General features: G+C 35.4%; 1 protein-coding gene across 2 annotated transcripts in view; it reads left to right on the top strand.

The window, feature by feature from the left end:
- The window catches only part of Adam10 (ADAM metallopeptidase domain 10), a 156,926-nt gene that overhangs the window by 60,271 nt on the left and 71,167 nt on the right, over window positions 1–25,488 (top strand). For both annotated transcript variants that reach the window (XM_046461065.2, XM_046461064.2), the window contains exons 3-4: window positions 4,848–4,966; window positions 11,565–11,723. In XM_046461065.2, the coding sequence (XP_046317021.1) occupies window positions 4,848–4,966; window positions 11,565–11,723 (278 nt within the window). The remainder of the gene's footprint in view (window positions 1–4,847; window positions 4,967–11,564; window positions 11,724–25,488) is intronic.

Raw genomic sequence — 25,488 nt, 5'->3', positions numbered from 1 at the left:
TGGGTTGCTGGGTGTACAGGCATATGCCACTCACTGCACCTGGCCTAAAACAACTTCTTTCTTTTAAAACAACTGTTAATTCACAGAAGGTTTCAAAGAAATATATAGGAAGTTCTTGGGCACCTTTCCCCCAATTTTAACAACTTTATAGAAATATGTATAGTTTTTTTAAATATTTATTTTTAAGTTTTAGGTGGACACAATATCTTTATTTTACATTTATGTGGTGCTGAGGATCGAACCCAGTGCCTTGTGCAAGTTAGGCAAGCGCTTTACCACTGAGCTACAGCCCCAGCCCACAAATATATAGTTTTAAAACTAAGATTGATATCGGTATGATGTATACAGCTTTTTCAGATTTTACCAGTTCCATGTGTTTGTGTGCAATTCAGTGTAGTTTTATCACATATAACCTTGTGTAAATATCACCACAATTCAAATACTCAGCTTTGTTATCACCACAGAATCTTTTATCCTTTTATAGCCATAATCGTTAATTGGCTAACAACCATTAATTGGTTCTACATCTCCATAATTATATTATTCAGGAATGTTACATAGGTATCATGCAATGCACATTTCTTTAGATTGGCTTTTTTCACTCAGCGTAAATTTTTTGAGGTTTGTACAAGTAGTTGTGTTTGTCAATAGTTTGTTCCTTTTTACTAAATTCTATTCCTTGATAAAGATGTACCTTAGTTTAACTGGGTTTGGATTTTTTATTTTTATTTTTAAAGTGTGTTTTGTTTTGCTGAATAGTACAGTAACTTGTGAATCAGCTTGCCCCTCTTTGAGACTTGTTTTTAAGCTTTTTTTTTTTTAAAGTTAGGGTAAGTCAAAAGTAGCCCTTACTCTAGACCTAGTTTGCCCCTATTTTTTTTTCCCTTTTTTTTTTTTTTTTTTTTTGTGGTGCTGGGGATTGAACCCAGGGCCTCACTTATGTGAGACAAGTGTTTTTCCACTGAGCTATATCCCCAGCATGCCCCTATTTTTTTAAGAAGTAGCCTTTCTTAGTTGTCTACTAAATGACAACAGTTTCTTTCTGTGCTTGATCAGAACTTGAAAGTTATCTCTATCCCTTAAAAAATCTAGCAATTGGTCAACTAATAGCTTCCAGTAATTGTTTTTTGGCCTGCTTATGTGGAATCTCCCTTTATGTATCCTTTTTATTATTCAGCCAAAGACTAAACAGTGAATGTCTTTACAGATTTCTGTAGCTCTTTTTCAATGTTGCATCTTCCTTTCACCTATTTTGCCCTGCAAAATCTAGGTGCCTCCTCTGAGACTTAGCAAGACACTGTGCTATCCAGGGGGTTTCTTCTTTCTTAAGTCATGGTCCAGAAAGTTCCTCCAGGCAAATGAGGCATAGTGGCAGGTACTTGTAATTCCAGTTATTCAGAAGGCTGAGATAGGAGAATCCCTTAAACCCAGGAGTTGGAGGCCAGCCTGGTCAACAAAGCGAGACCCCATCTCTAAAGTTCTTTGAAGCAGAAAGCTGGAGCAATCACATGGTTCATCCTGTTCATTTTTCCTTGTTCAGAGATCACAGCCTTCAGTGCTTATTGCCTGAAAATAGTTGTTTCACATGTATCACTCAAAAACAGTATTTTTAAATGAGAAGGCATGTTCAGTAAAAGCTTCTCTACTGTTTATTTCTAAGACAGTTATTTGGAAGTTGAAATAGATTTTTTTTTGTATAAAAAGCAGAATTTTTCCTTTTATATATCAAGATGTTATCTCAAGTTGAATGTTTTTTGAATAAGAAATAGAGTCATATATATTCATATATAAAATTCAAAAGTTACAAACAGGTATACAGTAAAATCTTCTTCCCTCTTGTTTCCCAGTAACCATTTCCCATTCCTGGAGATGGCCATTCTTATTAATTATCTTGGGCATCCTTCAGGAGATTTGATGCATATTCTGGCAATGTGTATCTCATACAGACAGTCTCGTCAAAAAATGTGGTTATATTCATTCTTTCCCTTATGATCATTTCAAAGAAATGGCTTAGTCCCTTTTCTGTACTTCTCTCCCCCCTTTAAATCTTACTATAATTATGGAGCTTTGATTTCATTACATGTAAAACTTTATATTCTTTTTTCAGCTTTGTGATTTATACTTATATAGAAATACCACAAAATAGCTTGATTGTTCCCAATCTTTTAAAAAATATTTATTTTTTAGTTGTAGTTGGACACAATACATTTATTTTATTTATTTAATTTTATATAATGCTGAGGATCGAACCTAGGGCCTTGTATATGCTAGGAGAGCACTCTACTGCTGAGCCACAACCCCAACCTGACTGTTCCCAATCTTAACCTTTGTTTGTGTGTGATACTGGGGCCAACTCAGGGGATCAAACCGGGAGCACTCTATCACTAAGCTACATGCCCAGCCCTTTTTATTATCTGTCTTGAGACAGGATCTCATTAAGATGCAGAGGCTGGTCTACAACTTCTGATTTTCCTACCTCAGTCTCCTGAGTAGCTGGGATTATAGGTGTGTACCACTGTATTCAGTTCCCAATCACAGTGGTAAGATGAATATTCTTTATGTGATGTTTTCTAACACCAATAACCAGTTCTCTTGATTCTCCAGACACCAACTGGGTACAATTCAGTTTAATTCAGTTCCAACAATAACTACCTGGATTTAGCTCAGATTCTATAACTTAAGGGCTCAGTTCCACAAGATTGCTTTATGACCTTAGACACCAGTCTTAGGTCCTATACTTTTGACCAACCTGCTGTAAATCAGGAGTTCCTCCATTTCTTCTTGCCAAAATTGTTCATGGAACTCAAGAAAATAATGTACTTACTAATTCCAGTTTATTATAAAGGACACAACTCAGGAATAACCATAGCCAAATGGAAGAGATGCCAAGGATAAGATATGTGGAAAAGGACACAGAGCTTCCATGCCTCTCCGTGCATCATCTTTGCAGCATCTCTGGGTGTTCTCCACTTTGGAATCTAATCAGATTTTATTTTATTTTATTTTTTAAACAGTTGTTGTAGATCTTAATAGTAACTCTCCCTGTAGCCCTAGGCATTGATTTGGCTGGGATTGATATTCCAACACTCTAATCACTTGGTCTTTCAGATGACCAGCTCCATTCTTGGACTGTTTAGGAGTTCCACCCTCTGTCACTTCATTATTATAAAGTCAGATGTGCTTGAAACAGACTTTTGAATAGGACTGAAAGATACTCCTGTCTTTCAGGGTAATTCAAGGGTTTTAGGAACTTTTTGCCAGGACCTGAGGGCAAAAGCCAATATATTTCTTACTATATCATAATCTTTTAAAAATCTATTTATTTATTTTTTGAAGAGTACCAGGAATTGAACTCAGGGGCACTCAACCATTGAGCTACATCACCAGCTCTATTTTGTATTTTATTTAGAGACAGGGTCTCACTGAGTTGCCAAGTGCCTCATTTTTGGTGAGGCTGGCTTTGAACGCCCAGCCTCCTGAGCTGCCAGGATTATAGGCTTGTGCCACTGTGCCTGGCCTATATCACAGTCTTGTATTATGAAAGTAATTTCACTTATGTGCAGGTATGCATAAGATAAAATTCTAGACGTGGAATTTGTGTATTAACAGCTATGTGCTTTTGTAATTAATTTTTTTAACAGTTTTCCTGCTATAGAGTTTGTATCAGTTTATTCATCTCAAAAGTGTACATATGCAGTGACTTGGTTTATTATTCATACCACTCAATATGTTGCAAATCTATGTTTTAAACAATGGTTCTATGGTACTCTTCAGAACATATTTGTAAGATAACATAGTATGCCCTCATGCTTCTTTTTTATTTGTCACAATAAACATTGAGTAGAAATTTTCCATGTGTAGACTATTATAGCAATTACAAAAGACATGTTATACTTCAAAGAGTACATGATACTTTAAAGAGCAATGATAGCCATTTTTTTTTTTTGCCATTTATTGTGCATCTCCTATGTGCCAACCATTATATTGACTTTATATATATTATAATCTCTAAACCTTAAAATAATTTCACAAGATGATAGAATTTATTGTCTTCATAGGAATCTTGGGCTAATAAATTTCAGGCCTAAGGTTTGATTTCAAGTTTGATTCTGCCCCCTATGTTCTTATCATATTTTAAAGATTAGTGACTAATGTCATTTAGTTCACTTTGGTATTTCAGTCTTTCTCTCTCCTTATAGAATGCTGTGATTTCAGGCAATGTCCTGGTCTTTTGAAGTTATAGTTATCAAATTAAAGAAGGCCTAATTATAACTTGTAAGAATTTAGAAGCTCCAAGGCTAAGGAGTTGAAAGTGTGTGTGTGTGTGTGTGTGTATGTGTGATGTCTGTGTAAAAGAAAGCATGTACACTTGCCTTTTTGAGAAGAGATGTTAATTATCTTAAATAGATGCCTCTTTGCTGTACGCTAACTTATTTGAGTTTTGAAAATTATGGGAAAATGTTAAAACTGCAGATTACTGGAGAGAGAAGATGGGTACAAGTAGTGGTGAATAATAGTAATTGGGTCATGATGCTTGATTTTTATCTCCCAGTAACTTAGTTGTTGTTTGAATGGTCTTGTTTTACTATGCAAGATTTGGCCTGTCAGCATTATTTTAAAATATATCCTAGATATTGTTTTAATTATATATGATTTAGAGTCTACCACAACCACTAAGTTGACAGTGCTTTTGTAAGAAAATTTTGGTCAGTATCTTTCCCAAGTTGACAAATTGTGTGACACAGCTCACATTTTCCAGACTTATTTTTTTTAAAAAAAATAAATAATTGTTTACATTTTGGATTCTTTTAATTTCAGTTTTTTTCCCCTTCCCATCCCATTTGCAGACATTTCAACCTACGAATGAAGAGGGATACTTCCCTTTTTAGTGATGAATTTAAAGTAGAAACATCAAATAAAGTACTTGATTATGATACCTCTCATATTTACACTGGACATATTTATGGTAAGTTCAACCTTACATAATCCCTTTCTTTAATTTTTTTCAACACAAGGAAGTATATATTTAAAAAAAAAGCATAAGAAAAGTATAAGGGGCAGGGAGGTAGCTCAGTGGTACAGTGCTTGCCTAGCATGCTTGAGGTCCTGGGTTTTTTCCCCAGTTAACAAAAAAGGAAAAGCAAAGCATAGCAGATATTTCAGAAAAGTTGATACAAATCTTGAGGAGAGGGAACATAGAATTCAGACTGCTGGAGGCAGTGAAAAAGACAGAATACCTTTCCATTTAGCTTCCCAGAGTACTAGCAGATGCTCAGATTCTCTTTAATTAAGAATCAACCCTGCCAGTTTGTCATCTGGGGCCCTTGCTCTTGGAAGTCCACACTCAAAAAGCAGCTACATTGCCTGTACTATGGATCATTGGTTCAGATTTGGATGATTCCTGGGGATGGATGTTAGATGGAATCATGGCTACACATCAGGGAAGAAGAGACGGTGGAGCAGGGAGGTGTTGACAACTTATTCAGACAAAGATGACCACAGGTGATTCTTACTTAGGAGATTTCTTCTGTATCGCAAGACAATCCTGCTAGTTTTGCACATTCTTCTTCCCAGCCTTCCACACAATGAGCCACTTGCCTTTGCCCTAGAAGTCCAAACCAAGCCCCTATAAAAATAATCCCTAAATAAGAGTGATCTACCTTGATCCTCTTTGAGCATAATATATGCTAATACCTTAGACCTGTAGTAAATTTTATGAGTTCTTTATCCTGTTTTAAAAAAAAAAATTCTGATGAGAATGAGTGAGTTGTGAAGGGTAGGTGTTTTTTGAAAAATGAAGTGATCTTTGGACTTGTCTTTACATGTATGTTTATGTGAATTATGAGATAACTAGCTTCTGAAAGGTATAAATTTTTTTGAAATGTGTAAAATTTTGACATTTAATTACTTACAAACTGTTAGTATTTTAAAACAAAATTTTTGATGACTTTTGATTTTCTGATCTTCAAAGGAAGAAATTAACAATAACTTAATTGTGTTTTGTGAGAACACAGGGAAAAAAAAAAAACAGAGCAAAGATTATATTAGCTAAAAATAATGTGATGAAGCCATTCATTTGAAAATCTTTCCAGGTCCTTCCTTCATGAGATTCTGTTTGATTTTCTTCAGTTCTAACAAATTTCTCTCATGACATCAGTTTAAAAAGTTGTTAGGAGCCAGGGTGCAGTGGTACATGCCTGTAATCCTAGTGACTTGGGAGGCTGAGGCAGGAGGATTTCAAGGTTGAGGCCAACCTCAGCAGTTTAGCAAGGCCAATCTCAGCAGTTAAGCAAGACTCTGTCTCAAAATAAAATAAGTAAGTAAGTAAGTAAATAAATAAATAAAGGGATATAACTCAGTAGTAAACTGCCCCTGGCTGGGTTAAATCCCCAGAACCAAAAACCAAACCAAACAAACAACAACAACAAAAAATATTGTTTGGAGGCATGAGTGGCACACTTAACCTTAAAAATTACATATGACAAATAGTGTGGGAAGAACAGAACAATTATAAAAGTCATAAAATAACTTTAAAAACAGTCGGAGTCTTCTAGGGTACTGGAGGAGGGCAAAATGTCATTGTGTTGTAACTGTACGTTAATAAATATTCAAGATGATCCCCAGTTTTTAAGAGAAATTGAAATTTATTTCTATATATTAGATTTTCACTCAATCATAAATTATGAGAACATAAATCCTTATAGAACTGTTTTAGATTTTTTATTATGCCAAGTAAATGAGGCGTTTCTATACGTAAACTTTCTTATTTATAGACTAATGCTAGTTTTTAAATGTTTTTTGTGCTCTTATAATTTTGTAACCAAAGGGAAGTGTTTTTATATCAATCTAGTGTACTGTTACTTTCTTGATCATTTATCTTGGTGAGCAAATAACTTAATAGTCTCTGCCCTTTTTTGCTGTGTGATGTTCAAGAAAAGTAAAAGTGTATAAGTGAATTTGTAGATAAAAATGATATAATTTAAAATATGTGTCTTGGGCTCTTACTATCAGTATATAATTAATTCAAAGTCAACTAATTATATTTCAGTGTATAATTAATTCAAAGTCAACTAATTATCCCTAGCAAGAAAGTATGGAAAGCCTGGGGCTGGAGATATAGCTTTAATGGTAGAGCATGTGTTTAGCATGTGTGAGGCCTTGGGTTTAATCCCCAGCATGGGATAAAACAAAACTAAAAAGAAATTATGGGGAAAGCCTGTTTTTTTCTTTGATTCTTTTCTTTTTGTGATACTGGGGATAGGGCCCAAGGAAGCCTGTTTAATGAGAGTTAGACTTTTTTTTTTAAGTTTTGCTTTGTTGCCCAGTCTTGCTTTCAACTCCTGGTCTCAAGGAATTTTGATCCTCCTTCTTCAGCCTCTTGAGTAGCTGTGTTTAAGGACTTATACTACCACACCTGGCTTCAGTAAATATGACTTTTAAAACTTCCTTAAGGGTAGAAGGTGTGCATTTGTAATCCCAGTTACTGGGAAGGCTGAGATAAGAGGATACCTTGAGCCCAAAGGAAAGTGAGCCCAGGAGTTTGAGGCCAATCTGGGCAACATAGCCAGAAGTTAACTCTAAACAATAACAAAACCAAAAAGAATAGGGGGACTGGGGAGTGTTGCTCAGTGGTAAAGTACTGGTATAGCATGCTTGAGGCCCTGGGTACCATCCCCAGCATGGAAAAAATTAAGTAAAAGCCTCTTTCTCTATTTCTCACCCCTTTATATCATTTGATTTTGGTGCTCAGATTTTTGACTTTATTAAAATCTCAAAGTATCCTTCCAGTATTTTATTTTTTTTATATTTGTAGTTGGACAGCATGCCTTTATTTTATTTATTTATTTATGTGGTGCTGAGGATCAACCCAGTGCCTCACACATGCTAGGCAAGTTCTCTGCTACTGAGCTACAGCCCCAGCCCTCCTTCCAGTATTTTCTTTCACTATAAAACTATAATTGATGGAAAAGTATTATAAATCTTTGTCCAGTATCTTAAAAGGGATTGTTGATATACCTTTGTTCAAATTGCTTTTGAAATACTTAACGTGTTTCCATTTTAAAATGTTTTTATAAAAACCTCAAGGTGTCAAGGAAGTCAAAAGACTTACGTTTAGTATGTCTGGTGGGAAAGGAGCTTTTTTTTTTCCTTACAATATTTAAAGCAAAATTTTCAAAAGATTCTTAGAGTATATTTATTCTGAAGGTGTATACTTTACTAGTGGGTCTCCTTGCTTCTAAGTTTAAGTTAGTTTAACAATTAGTTTAACAGTTACTTGTTAGATGATTTATTATGTGGATGCCAGGTACTGGGCTAGATGCTAGGAATGATTGCCATAAAGATTGATGTTCTATACCATTTGACCCTGTTATCCTACTCCTTGGTATATACCCTAAGGACTTAAAGTCAGCACTCTACAGTGACACAGCTACGTCAGTGTTTATAGCAACTCATTTCATAATAGCTAAGCTATGGAACCAACTTAGGTGACCTTCAACAGATGAATGGGTAAAGAAAAAGTGGTATATGTACACAATGGAATATTATTGAGTCATAAAGAAGCATGGAATTATGGCATTTACCAGAAAATGGATGTTAACTGGAGACTATCATGCTAAGTAAAATAAGCCAGTCCCCAAACAAAAGGCTGAATTTTCTCTCCAATATATGGATGCTAACAACATTAAAGTGTGTATGGTGGGGAGGGGAGAATAGAAATTCATTGGATTAGACATAATAGGGAATGAATGGAAGGGAGAAAGGATGGGAATAGAAAAGGCAGTAGAATGAATCGAACATAACTTTCCTATGCTCATATATAAATATATGATCTGCGAAACTCAACATCATGTACAACCACAAGAACGAAATCCTAATTAGAATAAGTTATACTCCATGTATGTATAACATATCAAAATAAATTCTACTGTCGTGTATCTAAAGGAACAAATAAAAAAAAGTGGGAAAAAAGCCTGTGATGTTTTAAATAGACTTAAAGACAAAAAAATAACATGATTATCTCAGTAGATGCAGAAAAAGCATTTGACAAAGTACAGCATCCATTCTTGTTTAAAACATTAGAAAAACTAGGGATAGAAGGAACTTACCTCAACATTGTAAAGGCTATATATGACAAACCCAAGGCTAGCATTATTCTGAATGGAGAAAAACTGAAAGCATTTCCTCTAAAAACAAAAACAAGACAAGAATGCCCACTTTTACCACTCCTATTCAACATAGTCCTTGAAACTCTAGCCAGATCAATTAGGCAAGAGAAGGAAATTAAAGGTTATGAATAGTAAAAGAAGATCTCAAATTATATCTGTTTGCCAATGCGATAATCCAAAAAACTCTATCAGAAGTCTTTTAGAGCTCATAGATGAATTCAACAAAGTAGCAGGATATGACATCAACACCCATAAATGAATTGCACTCCTACACTACAATGGTGAATCTGCTGAAAAGAAATTAGGAAAACTATCCCATTCAGAATAGCTTCAAAATGAAAAGGGAAAACAAACAAACAAACCAAAAAACCACCTAAACAAACTTGGGAATCAGTTTATCACAAGAGGTGAAGGATTTCTATAATGAAAACTATAGAACACTAAAGAAAGAAATTGAAAAAACCTTAGAAGATTAGAAAGACTACCCATGTTCTTTGTAAGCAGAATTAATGTTGTTAAAATGTTCATACTACCAAACACACTCTACAGATTCAATGCAGTTCCGAATAAAATTCCAGTGATGTTCTTCACAGAAATAGAAAAAGCAGTCATGAAATTCATTTGGAAAAATGAGAAACCCAGAATAGCCAAAGCAGTCCTTAACATTAGCAAGAAATGTGAAGCATCACAATACCACACCTCAAATTATACTACAGAGCTATAGCAACAGAAACAGCATGGTACTGGCACCAAAACAGGCATGAAGACCAATAGAATAGAATGTAAGACACAAAGACAAACCCACATAAATATAGTTATCTAGACAAAGGTGCAAAAAACATACATTGGATTAAAGATAGCCTTTTTAATAAATTGTGCTGGGAAAACTGGAAATTCCATATGTACTAGAATGAAATTTAACCTCTATCTCTCACCCTGCACAAAAGTCAACTCAAAGTGGATCAAGGCCTAGGTATTAGACCAGAAACCCTACCCCAGCTAGAAGAAAATGTAGGCCCAAGTCTTCAACATATCAGCTCAGGAACTGATTTCCTTAGCAAGATTCCTCAAGTGCAAGAAGTAAAATAAAAGCATCAGTAAATGGGATAGCATCAAATTAAAAGCTTCTTCACAGCAAAGGAAACAGGAGTGTGAAGAGAAAGCCTGTAGAATGGGAGAATAAACAAATAACCCAGTCAATAAATAGAGGAACTGAACAGGCACTTCACAGAAGAAATACAAATGGTCAACAAAAATGAAAAAAAAAAAATGTCAACATCTCTAGCAATTAGAGAAATGCAAATTAAAACTAACACTGAGATTTCATCTAAGAATGACAATTATCAAGAATATAGGTAACAGTAAATATTGGTGAGGATGTGAGGAAAAGGGTACACTCATACATTGTTGGTGGGACTGCAAATTGGTGCAACCACTCTGGAAAGCAGTTGGGAGATTCCTGAAAAAACTAGGAATGGATTTGACCCAGCTACCCCATATCACAGTATATATTTCAGAGCATTTAAAATCAGCATACCATAGTGATGCCACCACATCAACGTTTATAGCGCACAATTCTCAATAGCTAAACAATAGAGCCAACCTAGATTCCCTTCAATAGAAGAATGGATAAAGAAAATGTGGTATATATAAACAATGGAGTATTACTCAGCCATAAAGAAGAATGACTGTGGCATTTTCTGGTAAATGAATGAAACTGAAGGCTCTCATGCTAAGTGAAATAAGCCAATCCGCAAAGTCAAAGGTCATATATTATTTCTTATATGTGGAAGCAATCCAAAATAAGGTAGGAAGAATAAAAAAGGAATAGAAGTTAGATCAGTGGAGTAGACAAAGAGGGGGAATGAAGGGAAGTGGGGGAGAGATGGGATAAAGAAAGACAATGGAATGAATCTGACCTAATATTCCTATGTACATGTATGAATATACCACAGTTATATATTTATGTCCATCCACAAGATACAAATGGAAAAAAAAAACTATAATAGCAGAAAGATCAGTGGAGTGGAGGGAAGGGAATGGTGGTAGGAGTAATGAAGAGGAAGGAGACATACTTGGGATTGAATTAGAACAAATTATAGTCCTGCATCTATAATTGTGTCCAAAAAAATTCACTTGTCATGTATAACTAAAAAGAACCAATAAAAAGACTGATGTTCTATTTTTCATTGTTAGTGATTATATGTTTCAGCTAAATGCTAGTTGTTGTTCATATCTCAAATTCAACTTGATATTTTTATGTGGAAATTAATTTCCCCAGTAAATTTGTACTCAGGATTTTTGAAAAAAATGTGTAAGAATTGATTTTTAAAGGATAATGAATTTACTCTTAATTTGCAAATTAAAATTTGAGGAATTTGTTGTTTTTATTAATAGGTGAAGAAGGAAGTTTTAGCCATGGGTCTGTTATTGATGGAAGATTTGAAGGATTCATCCAGACTCGTGGTGGAACATTTTATGTTGAGCCAGCAGAGAGATATATTAAAGACCGAGTTCTCCCATTTCACTCTGTCATTTATCATGAAGATGATATTAGTAAGTACTTAAATTTTTTCAGTAGTAACTTTTTGCAAAAAGGCATAAGAATAGTTAAAACTATGTGAAGACAAATGAAGCCTGAGCTATTTTCTTTCCTAAAACATTTATCAGGCTAGAAAACAGTTTTACAAAGTCTCAATTAAATGAATAATGCATCTATATAGTGGGTCAGTTTTCTTGTCAATCCATATCACTTCTGCTTAAAACCAGTTCTGTGTGAACTGTCAGTCAGATCCAGTTGAATCGGGAATGCTATATTCTGATATCAGCCAGGCTAATGCCTACACCTGTGTTTTTATGGCCTACTGAGGGTACAACATCATTATCTTCTTTTATAAGTTATCATGTGTGTATAATATTTATGGAACATTTTAGGTATTTTTGTGATTTCTAAATCCTTTGAGTCTTTCTGGAATATTGAAATAATGACTTGATCTCAGTTTGATGTTCTCCCCCCCCCACCCCCCACCCCCCCCTGCTGTGACTGAAAGACCTGACCAGAAAAACTGTAGAGGAGGAGGAAAGGTTTCTTTAGAGGCTCATGGTTTCAGAGGTCTCAGTCCATAAGTGGCTGGCTCCATTTTTTTGGGTTCAAGATTAGGCAGGGCATCATTGCTGAAGAGTGTGGCCGAGGGAAGCAGCTCACATGACCATCAGAAAGCAGAGAGAAACTCCACTCACCAGCTACAAATGTACACCCTAAAGCCATGCCCCCACACCCCACCTCCTCCAGCCATACCACACTTGCCTTCAGTCACAGCTTAATCCCATAGGTGATTAATTCACTGATTGGATTGGGTTAAGGCTCTCATAACCCCTGTCATTTTTTCTCTTAACTTTCTTTCATTGTCTTATATATGAACTTTTGGTGACACCTCACATCCAAACCATAACATTTGGTAAGACTCCAGGTTAATCATGGATTTTGTCCTCTTCTGTGGTCTTTATATAATGATAATTTATTTGGAGAATTCTTTTTCTGTATTTTAAGAATAGAAAACATGCCAGGTACAGTGGCACATGCTGGTAATCCCAGTGACACAGGGAGGCTGAGGCAGGATGGCAAATTCAAAGCCAGCCTCAGTAACTTAGTAGTGAGCCCTAAGCAATTTAGGGAGACTGTGTCTCAAAATAAAAAGGGGCTGGGGATGTTGCTCAGTGGTTAAGTACCCTTGAGTTCAATCCTGGGTACCAAAAAAACCAAAACCAAAAACAAACCAAAATAATCCCCACACGTATGTATATTCCTCTAAGAATATAAGTGTCTCATATAAATAAAATAATACTGTTTATTTATTTATTATTGTTATTAGGCTCATCTCTCAGTTTTCGCCTGTTTTTCTAACTTGGTAGCTTCCTTCTGGCTTTTTTTCCCCTGCAGACATGAATATATTATCAATAATTGCATTCTCACTCCTAGTAAAATACTGGTAAATCTCAACCATTTTAATTTTTTTTGCTCCATCAGTTCTGACAGTTTCTATACTACCGTCTGTTCAACTGCTTGTTATTGCTGATGCTGAATTACTATTGAAAACAGCATAACAACTTACTAACCCATAAATTCATTAACACTGCTTGCCTGCATTTTCACTCATCCATATTCGAGTCCTCTTCCAGCTTTACCTCCTGGTATTTCAAACTCTGCGTATCTCTTCAACCTCCAAACTACAATCCTCTTGCATTAGTAGGAATATGTATTCTGTGGATTTTCTTTCTTTCTGTTAACAGAATTTTCATCCACATGGTATGTGCCTTGCTTGGTAATTTTCTTAATTTTAATCTTTTTGTAAATTTACCTCTACTATCAGGGTATGTAAGTTTCTCCAATATTGTTTGTATTTCTTTTGCTCCTTTAAATTCCAAATACCATTTATCTGTGCAGTGGATTATTCATAAATGCTTAGTGAAATCTTGAAATACTATCCCTGGAATGCTTTTTTTCCAAAATTAAGACCTTTTAGGGAAAGGTCTAAGAGGAAGAGTAATTTGACAGATTATTTTTTCCTTCCCATTGTGCTATAATTATACTTTTACTTTGTTTTACATTTCCCTTTAGTACTTTTTAGTACTTCTGTTTGTTCTGCCTCTTATGATTTTTATTACTGTGCCTTCTCTCTCTAGTTTTCCTCCTTATTATCTACTTGTATAGAGTTCAAACACATTGTTTTTTCTTCACTTTCATTTCTTTCTTGTAATTACATTTTCCCCATTTTTCATGCTACAGTAATTTTCAAATATCTTAATTTATGTTAACATTTCTTTTTCCCCAAGGTTGATGGGTTAGCTTGGAGGATCAGTGACATTGGATACAAATTAGTTTTCTTTTCTTCTTGCTATTTAACTTTATTATTAATTTTGGTTCTTATTTTTATACTCATTCAGGTAAATATATGTTCATTATGTATTTATAGCATAAGATATATTATAAGTTCAGTAAGAAGGCCTTTTCATGTTCTTTTCAGTATTAAATATCATTAGTGGTATTAATACTTAAAAGTAGTGTTAAACTACTAAAGTCAGCTTTTTGTTGCTGTGACCAAAATACTTGGCAAGAATTAACTTAGAGGAGGGAAAGTTTATTTGGGGCTCATGGTTTTAGAGGTCTTAGGCCACAGATTACCGACTCCGTTGCTATGGGCCTTAGGCAGTGGATCAAGGGGAAAGGGGCCACTCAGGTCTTCCTGCCACACCCCACCTGCTTATAATTACCTCCCAGTCAGCCTAGTTAAAGTAGAATGGACTGATCAGGTAACAGCTCTTATAATCCATTCATATCACTTCTGAATTCCTACATTAACACAGTAGCTTGGTTGGTGGTAGGGCATCTCATATTTAGGTCATAACAAGTAGGAATGTTTAAAGTGATTTTGTTTGCCACTTACCTGGTAAATGAAATGTAGTGATATGATGGTGAAAGCACAGGAAGGAATTTCTTTGAATAGTTTTGAAATTACGATGTTTACAGAAAAGTAATAATGATAATTGTTTTTTCTTTCTTTTTTTGAGACGTGTGGTCTTCGTATGCTGCTTAGGCTGGCCTTAAACTTGTGATCCTCCTGCCTCAGCCTCCTGAGTAGCAGGAATTATAGATATGCATCAAGATTTGCAGATAATTTTTCAGAAGTAATTGATTGTAGACCAATATTAGCAAACTTACTCTATAATATAGATAGCCTATAAATAGTAATATTTTTGGCTTTGAGGACCATGTGAATTCTGTTGCAGTGACCTGCCATTATAGTGTAAAAACAGCCAAAGGAACATGTAAAATGAGTATGGCTATTTTCTAATAAAAATTTTATGGACATTTTAAATTTGATTGTTATACAATTTCTATAAGATGCAAAATATTCTTTTGATTTTTTTCTACTGTTTATAATTGTAAATACCATCCTAGCTTGCATGCTAAACAAAAACAGGTAGTAGCACTTATTTGCACGTTGTTTTTATGTACCCCTATTCTAGGGGTGAAGAGCTCACTTTACTTTTAATTGACCCTTTAGCCTCTCTGTGTTAGAATATTAAAGGTTTTAAAACTAGCAGTAAGAGAGTTGTTTGCTTAATATGTACCTAGTATGATATAAAGTTCTTTACTTGTATTATTTAACTTCATCCTCACCATATCTTTACAAAATATAGACATGCATATTATTCCTTCTTGATAGGTGAGGAAAAGAATACTTTGAAGACTTAGGTCACTTGATTGGACTTCATGCTCTTTCATGCTCTTTTGTTTCACCCATGGGAAAAAAAATGTGAAGTCTCATTGTCCTTTATTCCAGGGATTTCTGGGGCTTTACTGAAATTTGTAAGTCTCCCTCAAATCCTACATTTGCATCTTGTGCTGCTTTAGGCCAAATTCTCTCCTAAATATGTTTAGTAATGGGTGTTTTTGTTTTATACCTAATTAAAAGAAAGAGGCTGTCCTTTAACATATATTATTATTTTCATATAATTTATATAAAGGACAGTAATTTATTTTCATGATGGAAGTACTATTTGATTGTTTACATCATTGTATATGCCTAAATGGATTTTGTATCCCTGTATGTGTTACTCTCAGAAACACGTGGTAGGGGAAATGTACCAACCTTGGGTAGGGATTCTGATGAGGATTTGACTGCTCTCCTCTTAATACTGTTTTTGCAGCTGTACATATAAATGTATAAAACCTCAGTGAAAATGATATTGCTATTCTGGAGAGCCTTAGGGAATGCTTCTGAAGCTGTACCAGAACACAGAGACAGTTTTTAGCAAAAATATTTAATAACATGTTCCAGATGCTTTGATACCGAGTTAGATGTGATGGTGATAACTATGTATAGTTACCAGCTTAAAATTCACACTTGTTCTATTCTGTATTGAGGTTATAAAAAGAACTCTCTAGGACATAGAAGTGCGAACAGTTATGACAAGGTAAGAATACCACTTAATCCTCTGTCTCTGAGCATGGTTTATTTTGAAGAAACAGAAAAACACTGTTCCATAAACTATAATAATAATAATAATCTTAACTTGGACCACTTTTAAGGTCATAGAACTGTGATAGCTTGAAGTCATTAGTTGTTTAGTTAGTGCATGCACCCTTGCATCCTTTTGTTTACTACCTAAGAGGCAAAGGTAAATACATAAAGCTGCCGAATATTTGGGTTTATTCTGATTTGTTTCACATTTATTATTTATTTTGTTGTGTTTGGTATAGGAAAGCCCAGGGAGCTTAAATTTGCCTCACGATAGTAGGACACTCTTAATTTTTAACATGTGTATTATTTATAGCTATACTTGTTTCTCCTTTATCTTGTGCTTCAGTGGAAAGACCCCTAATTTCTGTACTTAATTTAATTTTGTTATTTTACCATTTCAACATGGAGACCTTAATCTTGTAGAAATGTCCTCATTTGTGGAAATTTCAGGATATTGCTTCAATTTTTTTTTTTTTTTGGTACCTGGGATTGAACCCATGGGTTCTTAATCACTAAGCTATATTCCTAAACCACATTTATTTTTAATTTTGAGACAGGGTCTTGCTAAGTTGCTTAGGTCCTTGCTAAGTTACTGAGGCTGGCCTCAAACTTTTGATCCTTCTGGCTCAGCCTCCTGAGTCACTGGGATTACAGGTGTGTGCCATCATGCCCTGCTTCTTCTAAAATCTTAAAAAAAAATCAATTATATTTCATATTGTGCCTCTTTCCCTCCCCCTGTACTGTGGCAAACCCAGTGGCACTCTCCAACTGAGGTTTATCGCCAGCTCTCTCTTGTTTTTTACTTTGAGAGAAGTACTTTTATTTTTTTTAACTGAGTTCCCCAGGCTGGCCTCTTGCCTCAGTCTCCCAAATAGCTGGCTTCTAGGTGTGCAATACCATGCCCACCTCTGTATTGTGCTTTTGAGTTGTTGACATAATGAGTTTTTTCATACGTACTGAGGCTTCCAACTCTTTTTGTGGGAAGGAGGGACAAAGGGAAATAGGAATAGATTGAAGAAAGGATTGAATTGGAAAGTATTGATAATAGCTAGCATAGTTCATATCTAATATTATCAGATTAAGCATGTAATTTATAACATGAAATTCTTTAAAAAATAGTCTCCTTGTCATATCTAGGTGCATTCTGGAGCTTGAAAATCTGCTTATACCTTTTGAGTTATGACAAACTATGGGAGAATTGGGAAGGTTGAGGCATGGAGTGCTCTGTTTGACAATTATTTCGAAACTGAATGTGTTTAATGAGATGATTATAAGAACCTATGACTTCAGAACTCTCACAGTGTATATAAGTGTAGTTATTCTTGCTACTATATTATTTAATTTACATGCTTAACCTAGCATTTATCTTAAATACTAAACTTATTTAAGCACAGTGATAGTATTTGAAAGAAATATAAAAATTCAGTGTTCAGTGTTCTACCACTTAGCTACATTCCTTATTTTGAGATAGGGTCTTGCAGAGTTGCCCAGGCTGGCTTGAAACTTGAAGTTGCTGGAATTACAGGTGTGTGCCACTGGCCCATTAATGATCTTTTTTTTTTTTTTTTTTTTTGGTACTGGGGATTAAACCCAGGGGCACTTAACTACTGAGTCACATTCCCCAGCCCTTTTTAACAATTTTTTATTTTGAGACAGCGTCTCACTAAGTTGCTTAGGGCCTCACTAAGTTGCTGATGCTGGTTTGAACTTGTGATCCTCTTGCCTCAGCCTCCTGAGTTGCTGAGATTACAGGCATGCCCCACTGCACTTGGCAATAGTATCTTAATATATTGTTTGTAGGTGTTTCTTCAATTGCTCCACAAAAATATTTCATAATTTTTAAAAATTCAAAACTTAAACTAGGTTCACACACCGAATTTGATTGTCAACATTTCTAAGTCTACTACTTAAAAAAAATTTTTTTTTTAGTTGTAGATAGGCACAATATCTTTGCTTTTTTATGTGGAGCTGAGGATCAAACCCAGGCCTCACACGTGCAAGGCAAGCACTGTACCCTTGAATTACAACTCCAGCCCCTAATTGTACTACTTTTAAACAGTTTTACAGAGGAAAAATTGACATCAAACAAACTACTCATATATAAAGTAAAAATTTAGTAACTATTGGCATATGTATAAATCTGTGAAACTATTACCTTAATCAATATGGTGAACATATTCATTATCCCCAAGACCTTTCTTCTTAGTGTAATCCTTTTTTTCCTGCCTACCCTCTTTTACCTTCTGTTTTAAATCAGGTAATGATAGTTTGTATTGTTTTTTAATTGTATGTAAATGTAGTTTTACATTGTGTAATCATAAAAAGTCTGGCTTCTTAGCATAATTATTTTGAGATTCATTAATGTCATGTATATTAGTAGTTCATTTGTTTTCATTGGTGAGTATTATTCTGTTGTATAGATACCATAATCTGTTTATATATTTACCTGTTGGACATGTAGGTTGTTTCTAGGTCTTGGTTAATAAAAACCAGACTATATTTTTTTTAATATTTATTTTTTTGGGGCTGGGGATGTGGCTCAAGCCGTAGCGCGCTCGCCTGGCATGCGTGTGGCCCGGGTTCGATCCTCAGCACCACATACAAACAAAGATGTTGTGTCCGCCGAAAACTAAAAAAAAAAAAAAAAAAAATTAAAAAAATTCTCTCTCTCTCTCTCTCTCTCTCTCTCTCTCTCTCTCTTTAAAAAAATATTTATTTTTTAGTTGTAGTTGGACACAATACTTTTATCTATATATATATTTATTTATTTTTATGTGATGCTGAGGATCTCAGGGCCTCGCACGTTCTAGGCAAGCACTCTACTGCTCAGCCACAACCCCAGCCCGAGATTGTAATGTTTTTAATATTAACCCATCAAATATTGTTTTGTTCAAGAGAAGATGACCTTTGAGGTGGGTTTTTTTTTTTTTTTTGGTACCGGTTATTGAACTAGGAGCACTCAACCACATCACCATCCCTATTTTGTACTTTTATTTAGAGACAGGGTCTCACTGAGTTGTTTAGCACCTTTCTTTTGCTGAGGCTGCCTTGAACTTGTGGTCCTCCTGTCTCAGCCTCCTGAGCGGATAGGATTACAGGTGTGAGAAGATGACCTTTGAAAACAGGCAAAAGGATGGGTAAATCTAAGAATTAGTAGATAAATCAAAGAGTTAATCTAAGAATTAATAAGATTTTAATTAGCTTTTCTTTTGCTGTCACTAAAATATCTGGCAAGAACAATTTAGAGGAGGTAAATTAATCGTGGCTCACAGTTTCAGAGGTTTAGTGTATGGTTGGATGACTCTGGGCCCAAGGTGAGGCAGAAAGAACATCCTGGTGGGAGGGCATGGCAGAGGAAAGCTGCTTAGGACATGGAAACTAGGAAGCAGAGAGAGCCCTACTCACCAGGAACAAAATATAAAACCGAAGGCATGTCCCCAGTGACCCACTTCTTCCAACCACAACCCACCTGTCTGTAGTTACCACCCGGTTAATCCATATCAGTGTAACTGACTAGGTCACAGCCCTCATAATCTTACTACTTCATATCTGAATCTTCTTTCATTGTCTCACAGATGAGTTTCTGGGGGATACCTCATAACTATAACAGAAGGTCTAGCTCTGGTGCCCAAACTCTAACGAGATTTTTTGGAAAATTAAGACAAGCTTGTAGAAGCAAACGAGCCGAAGAATGCTCATTTTATTTTAGTTGCATATGGATTCTTTCTCCCCCAAAGTCATATACTTATCATTTACAGTGTAGCTCAGGTATAATCTGTTCAAAGCCTTTTCTGACTTCACAGTTCCGGGTATCCCTTCTTTACTGATGATATATATTGGTGTGTCCTCCTTATGTTTGAATCTAGTACTTTATGTGTCTTTGGTCATGTGATTGACCTTACAGAACATGCATGGAGAAAAACCAGCTGTTGGTTGGAAGCATTAATTCAATCAGCATTTAATAACTTGTGGATGATTGCAGAGAGATCTTATCACTAAGCAAGTTAATACTTGTATCTAATACTTGTTTACAAGTCTGATACCTCAGACTGTAAGCTCTTCAAGGGTGCGTGTTCTGTGTCATATATTTTATATCCCCGGGGTTTGTTATATGATAGTTTTTCCTTTTATTGTTTGGTAAATAAATGCAGTTATAACATTGATGTACCATTAAGATATCTGTATGCATTCAGGCCTTAGTTTTGAATATGACCCCTCTAATAGTCAATCTGTAAGGATTAAGAACACACTTCCTTACACAAACTTCCTTAAACTCGTAGATAATTTTTAGTTTTTCATGATACAATGAAGGGTAAAAGGAGGTTATTTAAGCCAGCATTTTACAAATATTTGGCTAATGGATGACCTTTGAAAATAAGCATGAAGCCAGTTGTTGGCTGAAAATTAAATTCAATAAGAATTCATTGGTTTATGAATGTACAGGAAAAATTAAAAGAGTTTTAAAAAAATACCTCGAGGGCAAATAGTAATAGAGAGTCAGAATGTGATAAATGCTATAACAAAAAATGTCATTAAAACACTAGGGTCATATACACCCTGGAAGCCTCAAGGAGATTTAGGCTTTCTGAGGTGTTGGCATTTGATTTGAATCTGGAAGATAAGCGGGTAGGCTTTTGACTGCCTGAGAAAAGAATCTGCAATGACAGGAACTATTACTCTGGCTGCAACAACATTTCCTTTTATCTGCCACTGCTTGGGAATTTCAAAAAAGAAAAGAAACTGGCATCTTCTTTGTTGTGGTGCCACCAATTTACTGCAATGGATAGGTGTACATTTATTTATTCCCAAATTGAACAAGTAGAAATAATCAGTGTATTACATGTTTCAGTTATAAGTTTTACAGATTTTGTGTTAACTTTCTACTGCTGTGACAAAATGCCTGAGATAATCAACTTATAAAAAGAAAAAGTTTATTTTGGCTCGTGGTTTGAGTCCATGGCCTGTTGGTTCTGTTGCTTTAGGCCTATGGAAGCACAGTACATTGTGGCCGGAGCAAATGGTAAAGAAGACCTTTTTGGGGCTGGGGATGTGGCTCAAGCAGAAGCGCGCTCGCCTGGCATGCGCGGCCGGGTTTGATCCTCAGCACCACATACAGACAAGGATGTTGTGTCTGCTGAAAACTAAAAAATAAATATTGGGAAGTTTTATCTCTCTCTCTTTTTTTTTTAAAAAAAGACCTGTTTACCTCATGGTGGCTGTGAAGCAAATTGAGAGTGACAGGAAGGGGCTGGAATCCCAGGAACTCCTTCAATGGCATGACCCTAGTGACCTGATCTCCTTCCACTAGATTCTAGCTTCTAAAGGTTCCACCACTTCCGTTAGCATCACAGATCTTTTTACCATATAAACATAACAGGTTTAATGACTGATTTTTTTTTTTTTTCTTCTTGCAGTGCTGAGGGTTGAACCCAGGGCCTTGTGCATGCTAGGCAAGCATTCTGCCTCCATCTCTCCCTCCCTTTGATTGAACCCAGAGCATTATACACTAAACTACATTCCCAGCCCTTTTATATGTTTTTTCACTAGGTTGCCCAGGATGGTCTTGAACCTGCAATCTTCCTGCCTTAACCTCCCAAGTCACTGGGATTGTAGGTGTGCACTGCTGCACCTGGCTTTGGCTGATATATTTGTTAATTAATTATTTAAATGAGTAATCAGGACAAGACTCTTTTGCTACTGTGAATAGGGCAAAGATTCTGTCCTTTAGTACTTCAGATTCTAGTAATTCTATTTGTAATTAATCAGAATAATAAAATAATATTCTTTTTGATCTGGCTCCCACAATCCTCTTGAATGCCAGACTAACCCTTTCTAAAAACTGGATGGGGAGTGTATGGCCCTGTTCCCCATCATTATTTCCTGGAAGATCAGTGTATGAGTATTTGTGGAAAAGAAAACTATTTATCTTCAGTTTCTTCTAGGCACACTGTGTTCCTTTTTTCATGCTCTCCTGCCCTCCCAAAGCAGAATCTGAAACTGGGGGTTTGACAGTATGGGAAGAAAAGGACTCCTGTCCACTGGATTTGAAGAGAGATAAACACTTCAAGTTCTTCTCTCCCCTAGACACTTCATCTCTGCTTAAAAAAAAAAAAAATTTTCATTCTTGTTATTTTTGGCAACTTTGGGAATAAATAGCAGTTTCAGGCAGACTGTAACCCATGATATTCTTCAGATATGATATTAACAGTTTTATGCATTATCTATCTATGGAATCATTCTACTTTAAACTCAGATAATATAATAAAAGTTGGATGTTTGATTGGATTTGTTGTTTTATAACATGTTATTGGAGAGATTACAACCATTTTTGACTTTTTTTTTTTTTTTTGTAGTGCTGGGGATTGAACCCAGGGCCTTGTGAATGTGAGACAAGCACTCTACCAACTGAGCTATATCCCCAGTCCTACTTTTGACTATTACAGTCATCTCATAGTCAAGGCCTTGGACCTTGTAGTCAAGTTGTTAACCTGCCTGTCACATGGAGGGAGGGGTACCTTGCTTGGAGTAGTGAGGATGCAAGAAGTGGGTGTTTTATACATGGTTCCAGGAACAGAATCTATTGTAAATACCCGCCCCCCATGAAATGGATGATTAAGAGTTAATGAGTTATTTCCTCTTTGAGATGATAGGTATCACAATATATGTATTATTTATATTTGTGTTTCCTGTAACAAAAGGAAGAGGTTTGCATGCAAAGGAACTGGAAGAAAGGCAATGGATCTAAAGTTGATCTTTGTTTTAAAGAGGCTGAATATTCTGCACCCATGACTCATTCTTTGTGAAAGAATATGCTGTTTGGCCTTTTCAGGGGAACCACAGTGTATCCTATGATTGTGCATCTCAATGAGGGCTTATTCATTAGTGAACAAAAGCTTTTTCTAGAAATGGGGATTATATTGTCAGTAATTTTAGAGAGAAAATGTCATTGTCCATTTTTATAGTTGATGTGGTGACCAGGAAAAATGGGCTCTTTTAGAAGTTTTGGAAGTATATGGGAAAATTTTATACTTGATCCCCCCCCTTTTTTAAATTAAGAGAATTTTATATGGACAGAATTTGAAGCACATTATAAATAGTGTTTTGTTGCTTTGGAATTTTTTTTAACTTTAAATATCAGGCTTTACAAGGAATTTGTAGCTTTCATTTCTGATATCTAAAATATATAGTTTACCAAGAAAATACTAAATCTTTTTTTTTAATATTTATTTTTTAGTTTTAGGTGAACACAATATCTTTATTTTGTTTTTATGTGGTGCTGAGAATCAAACCCAGTGCCTCACACATGCCAAGCGAGCGCGCTGTCACTTGAGCCACATCCCCAGCCCCGCAGAAAACACGATCTTTTTAAACACTAATATTGATGTTGGTATTATTTAAAATTAGTGTAATAAATAAACATTAATTTCATTATTTTTAATTTCCTTGTACATTATTTTTTTTTGAATTTTTTTTTTTTTTTAATATTTATTTTTTAGTTCTTGGCGGACACATCCTTGTTTGTATGTGGTGCTGAGGATCGAACCCGGGCCGCACGCATGCCAGGCGAGCGCGCTACCACTTGAGCCACATCCCCAGCCCCCTTGTACATTATTTAACCATAACAGAGTTTAATATTTTAACAAAAAATATTTTAAAAGTCACAGAACAGTATGAAAGATGATATGTCATGAGCTTTGTAATGTTTTGAACAACCAATTAAAAAAAAAAGGAAAAAAAAAGTCACAGAACAATTGTAATTTTTCCTACTGATTATTGAGATCACTTGGTGTAGTTTCAGCTTGCCAGTTTTATGGCCTGTATTATTTTGGCAAAACTAAAATAGGTGAATAAGATTTTTTAATGGACTCTGGAATTGCCAGGCAGCGTTAAGAAACTCCTTACATTATAGATCATAACTTTTGAGTGAGAATAGTCATACTTATTAGTTTTTCTTTAGCCCCATTCACCTGCCAAGGGTATAGGTAGAGATTTGAATTTAAGCAATATTTGGTTGAGAGCCAGGGGAGTTGTGTAGGGATAAGGGAGTTGAAGGTGAATGCAGTGGATCAATTATTATAATAATTGACCATGAAATTTTGAAGTGATTTAGGAGGAGAAAGAATAACCAGTGATAGTGAACAAGGTGGTAGTGTTGTTAAATTGAAGGGTCTTACTGATGTTGAAAGATTATTGGGGTCTAGAGGGAATGTGCCGAAAAGATAGTAGTAGATAGAAGGTAGGATGCTGGCATTTGCTGGAAGTTGAGATTATAATGGAATTTAAATTATCAGTAAATTAAGTTCAAAATATAACCATAGAAATGAGAAGCTGAGGTTAAAAAAAATCTGAGTATATTGGAAGGCTTATCAGCATGGATGTTGGAATCATTAAGAATTATGGGTGATGCCAGAGTGATAGTCAAGATCTAAAAATAAGAAATAGGGAAGTAGTGATTGAAGGGCAGCAAATGCCTATAGTAAGTTGGGTTGATCAGTGGTATAGTTGCATGCCCTGCCACTATACAAATAGTTCTAATAGTCCCAGTACTGAAAGTGATAGATAACTATGTTTGAGAAATTCTGCAGAAGGATGAGCTAAAGCATAAGCATAAAGAATATTTATACTTGCAGAAATAAAAATTTTATTGCCTATTTTATTGTGTAAAGTGGCCTGTTAAATATTCTGTTGTATTTTCATGTTTTTCAAATAAATCACCGTTTAAAAATGTAAACATATATCTTTTAAAGAATTTTTTGCTAGGTGCAATGAATTGGGAGGCTGAGGTAGGAGGATTGAAAATTGCTGGGCAGCCTCAACAATTTAGTGAGACCCCCAGCAACCTAGTGAGACCCTGTCTCAAAAAATAAAAAACTGCCATGACCAACATGGCTATTAATTCAGAAAACCGGCAAGGGATGATGAGGATGAAGAAAAGAGAGATAGACACACATAGAGAAAAAGCTGAGGCAAAGTGGTTCATCATCCCTTGATGGGGGATGAATGACCCAGAGCTAGCTCAGCACGTTTATTATATAATTTTTTGTCATCAAAATATTATTTGTAAGAAAGTTTCAGCAAAGCAGACAAGTCTTTGAAGATCACAGTGAAACTTGTGAGACATCGAGATTATCTTGTTATTCCCAGAATTTTCTATCTTGGAGAGTTGGTGCCTGAGCTCAAGGTCCCGACCCATACAAGTATGCGCCTTTGCACCGAACCTCCTTGGGCTGGTAATAACCAAAGCAACTGGGCCATCTAGATCTGCACCTTTGCTCCGGAAGTTCCCAGAGCAATGC

The sequence above is a fragment of the Marmota monax genome, unplaced genomic scaffold, assembly GCF_021218885.2.
Source record: "Marmota monax isolate L192 unplaced genomic scaffold, Marmota_monax_Labrador192_F-V1.1 WCK01_AAM20220418_F8-fsc00001, whole genome shotgun sequence".
Taxonomy (NCBI): Eukaryota; Metazoa; Chordata; class Mammalia; order Rodentia; family Sciuridae; genus Marmota; species Marmota monax.
This window is presented reverse-complemented; position numbering and strand designations above follow the sequence as displayed.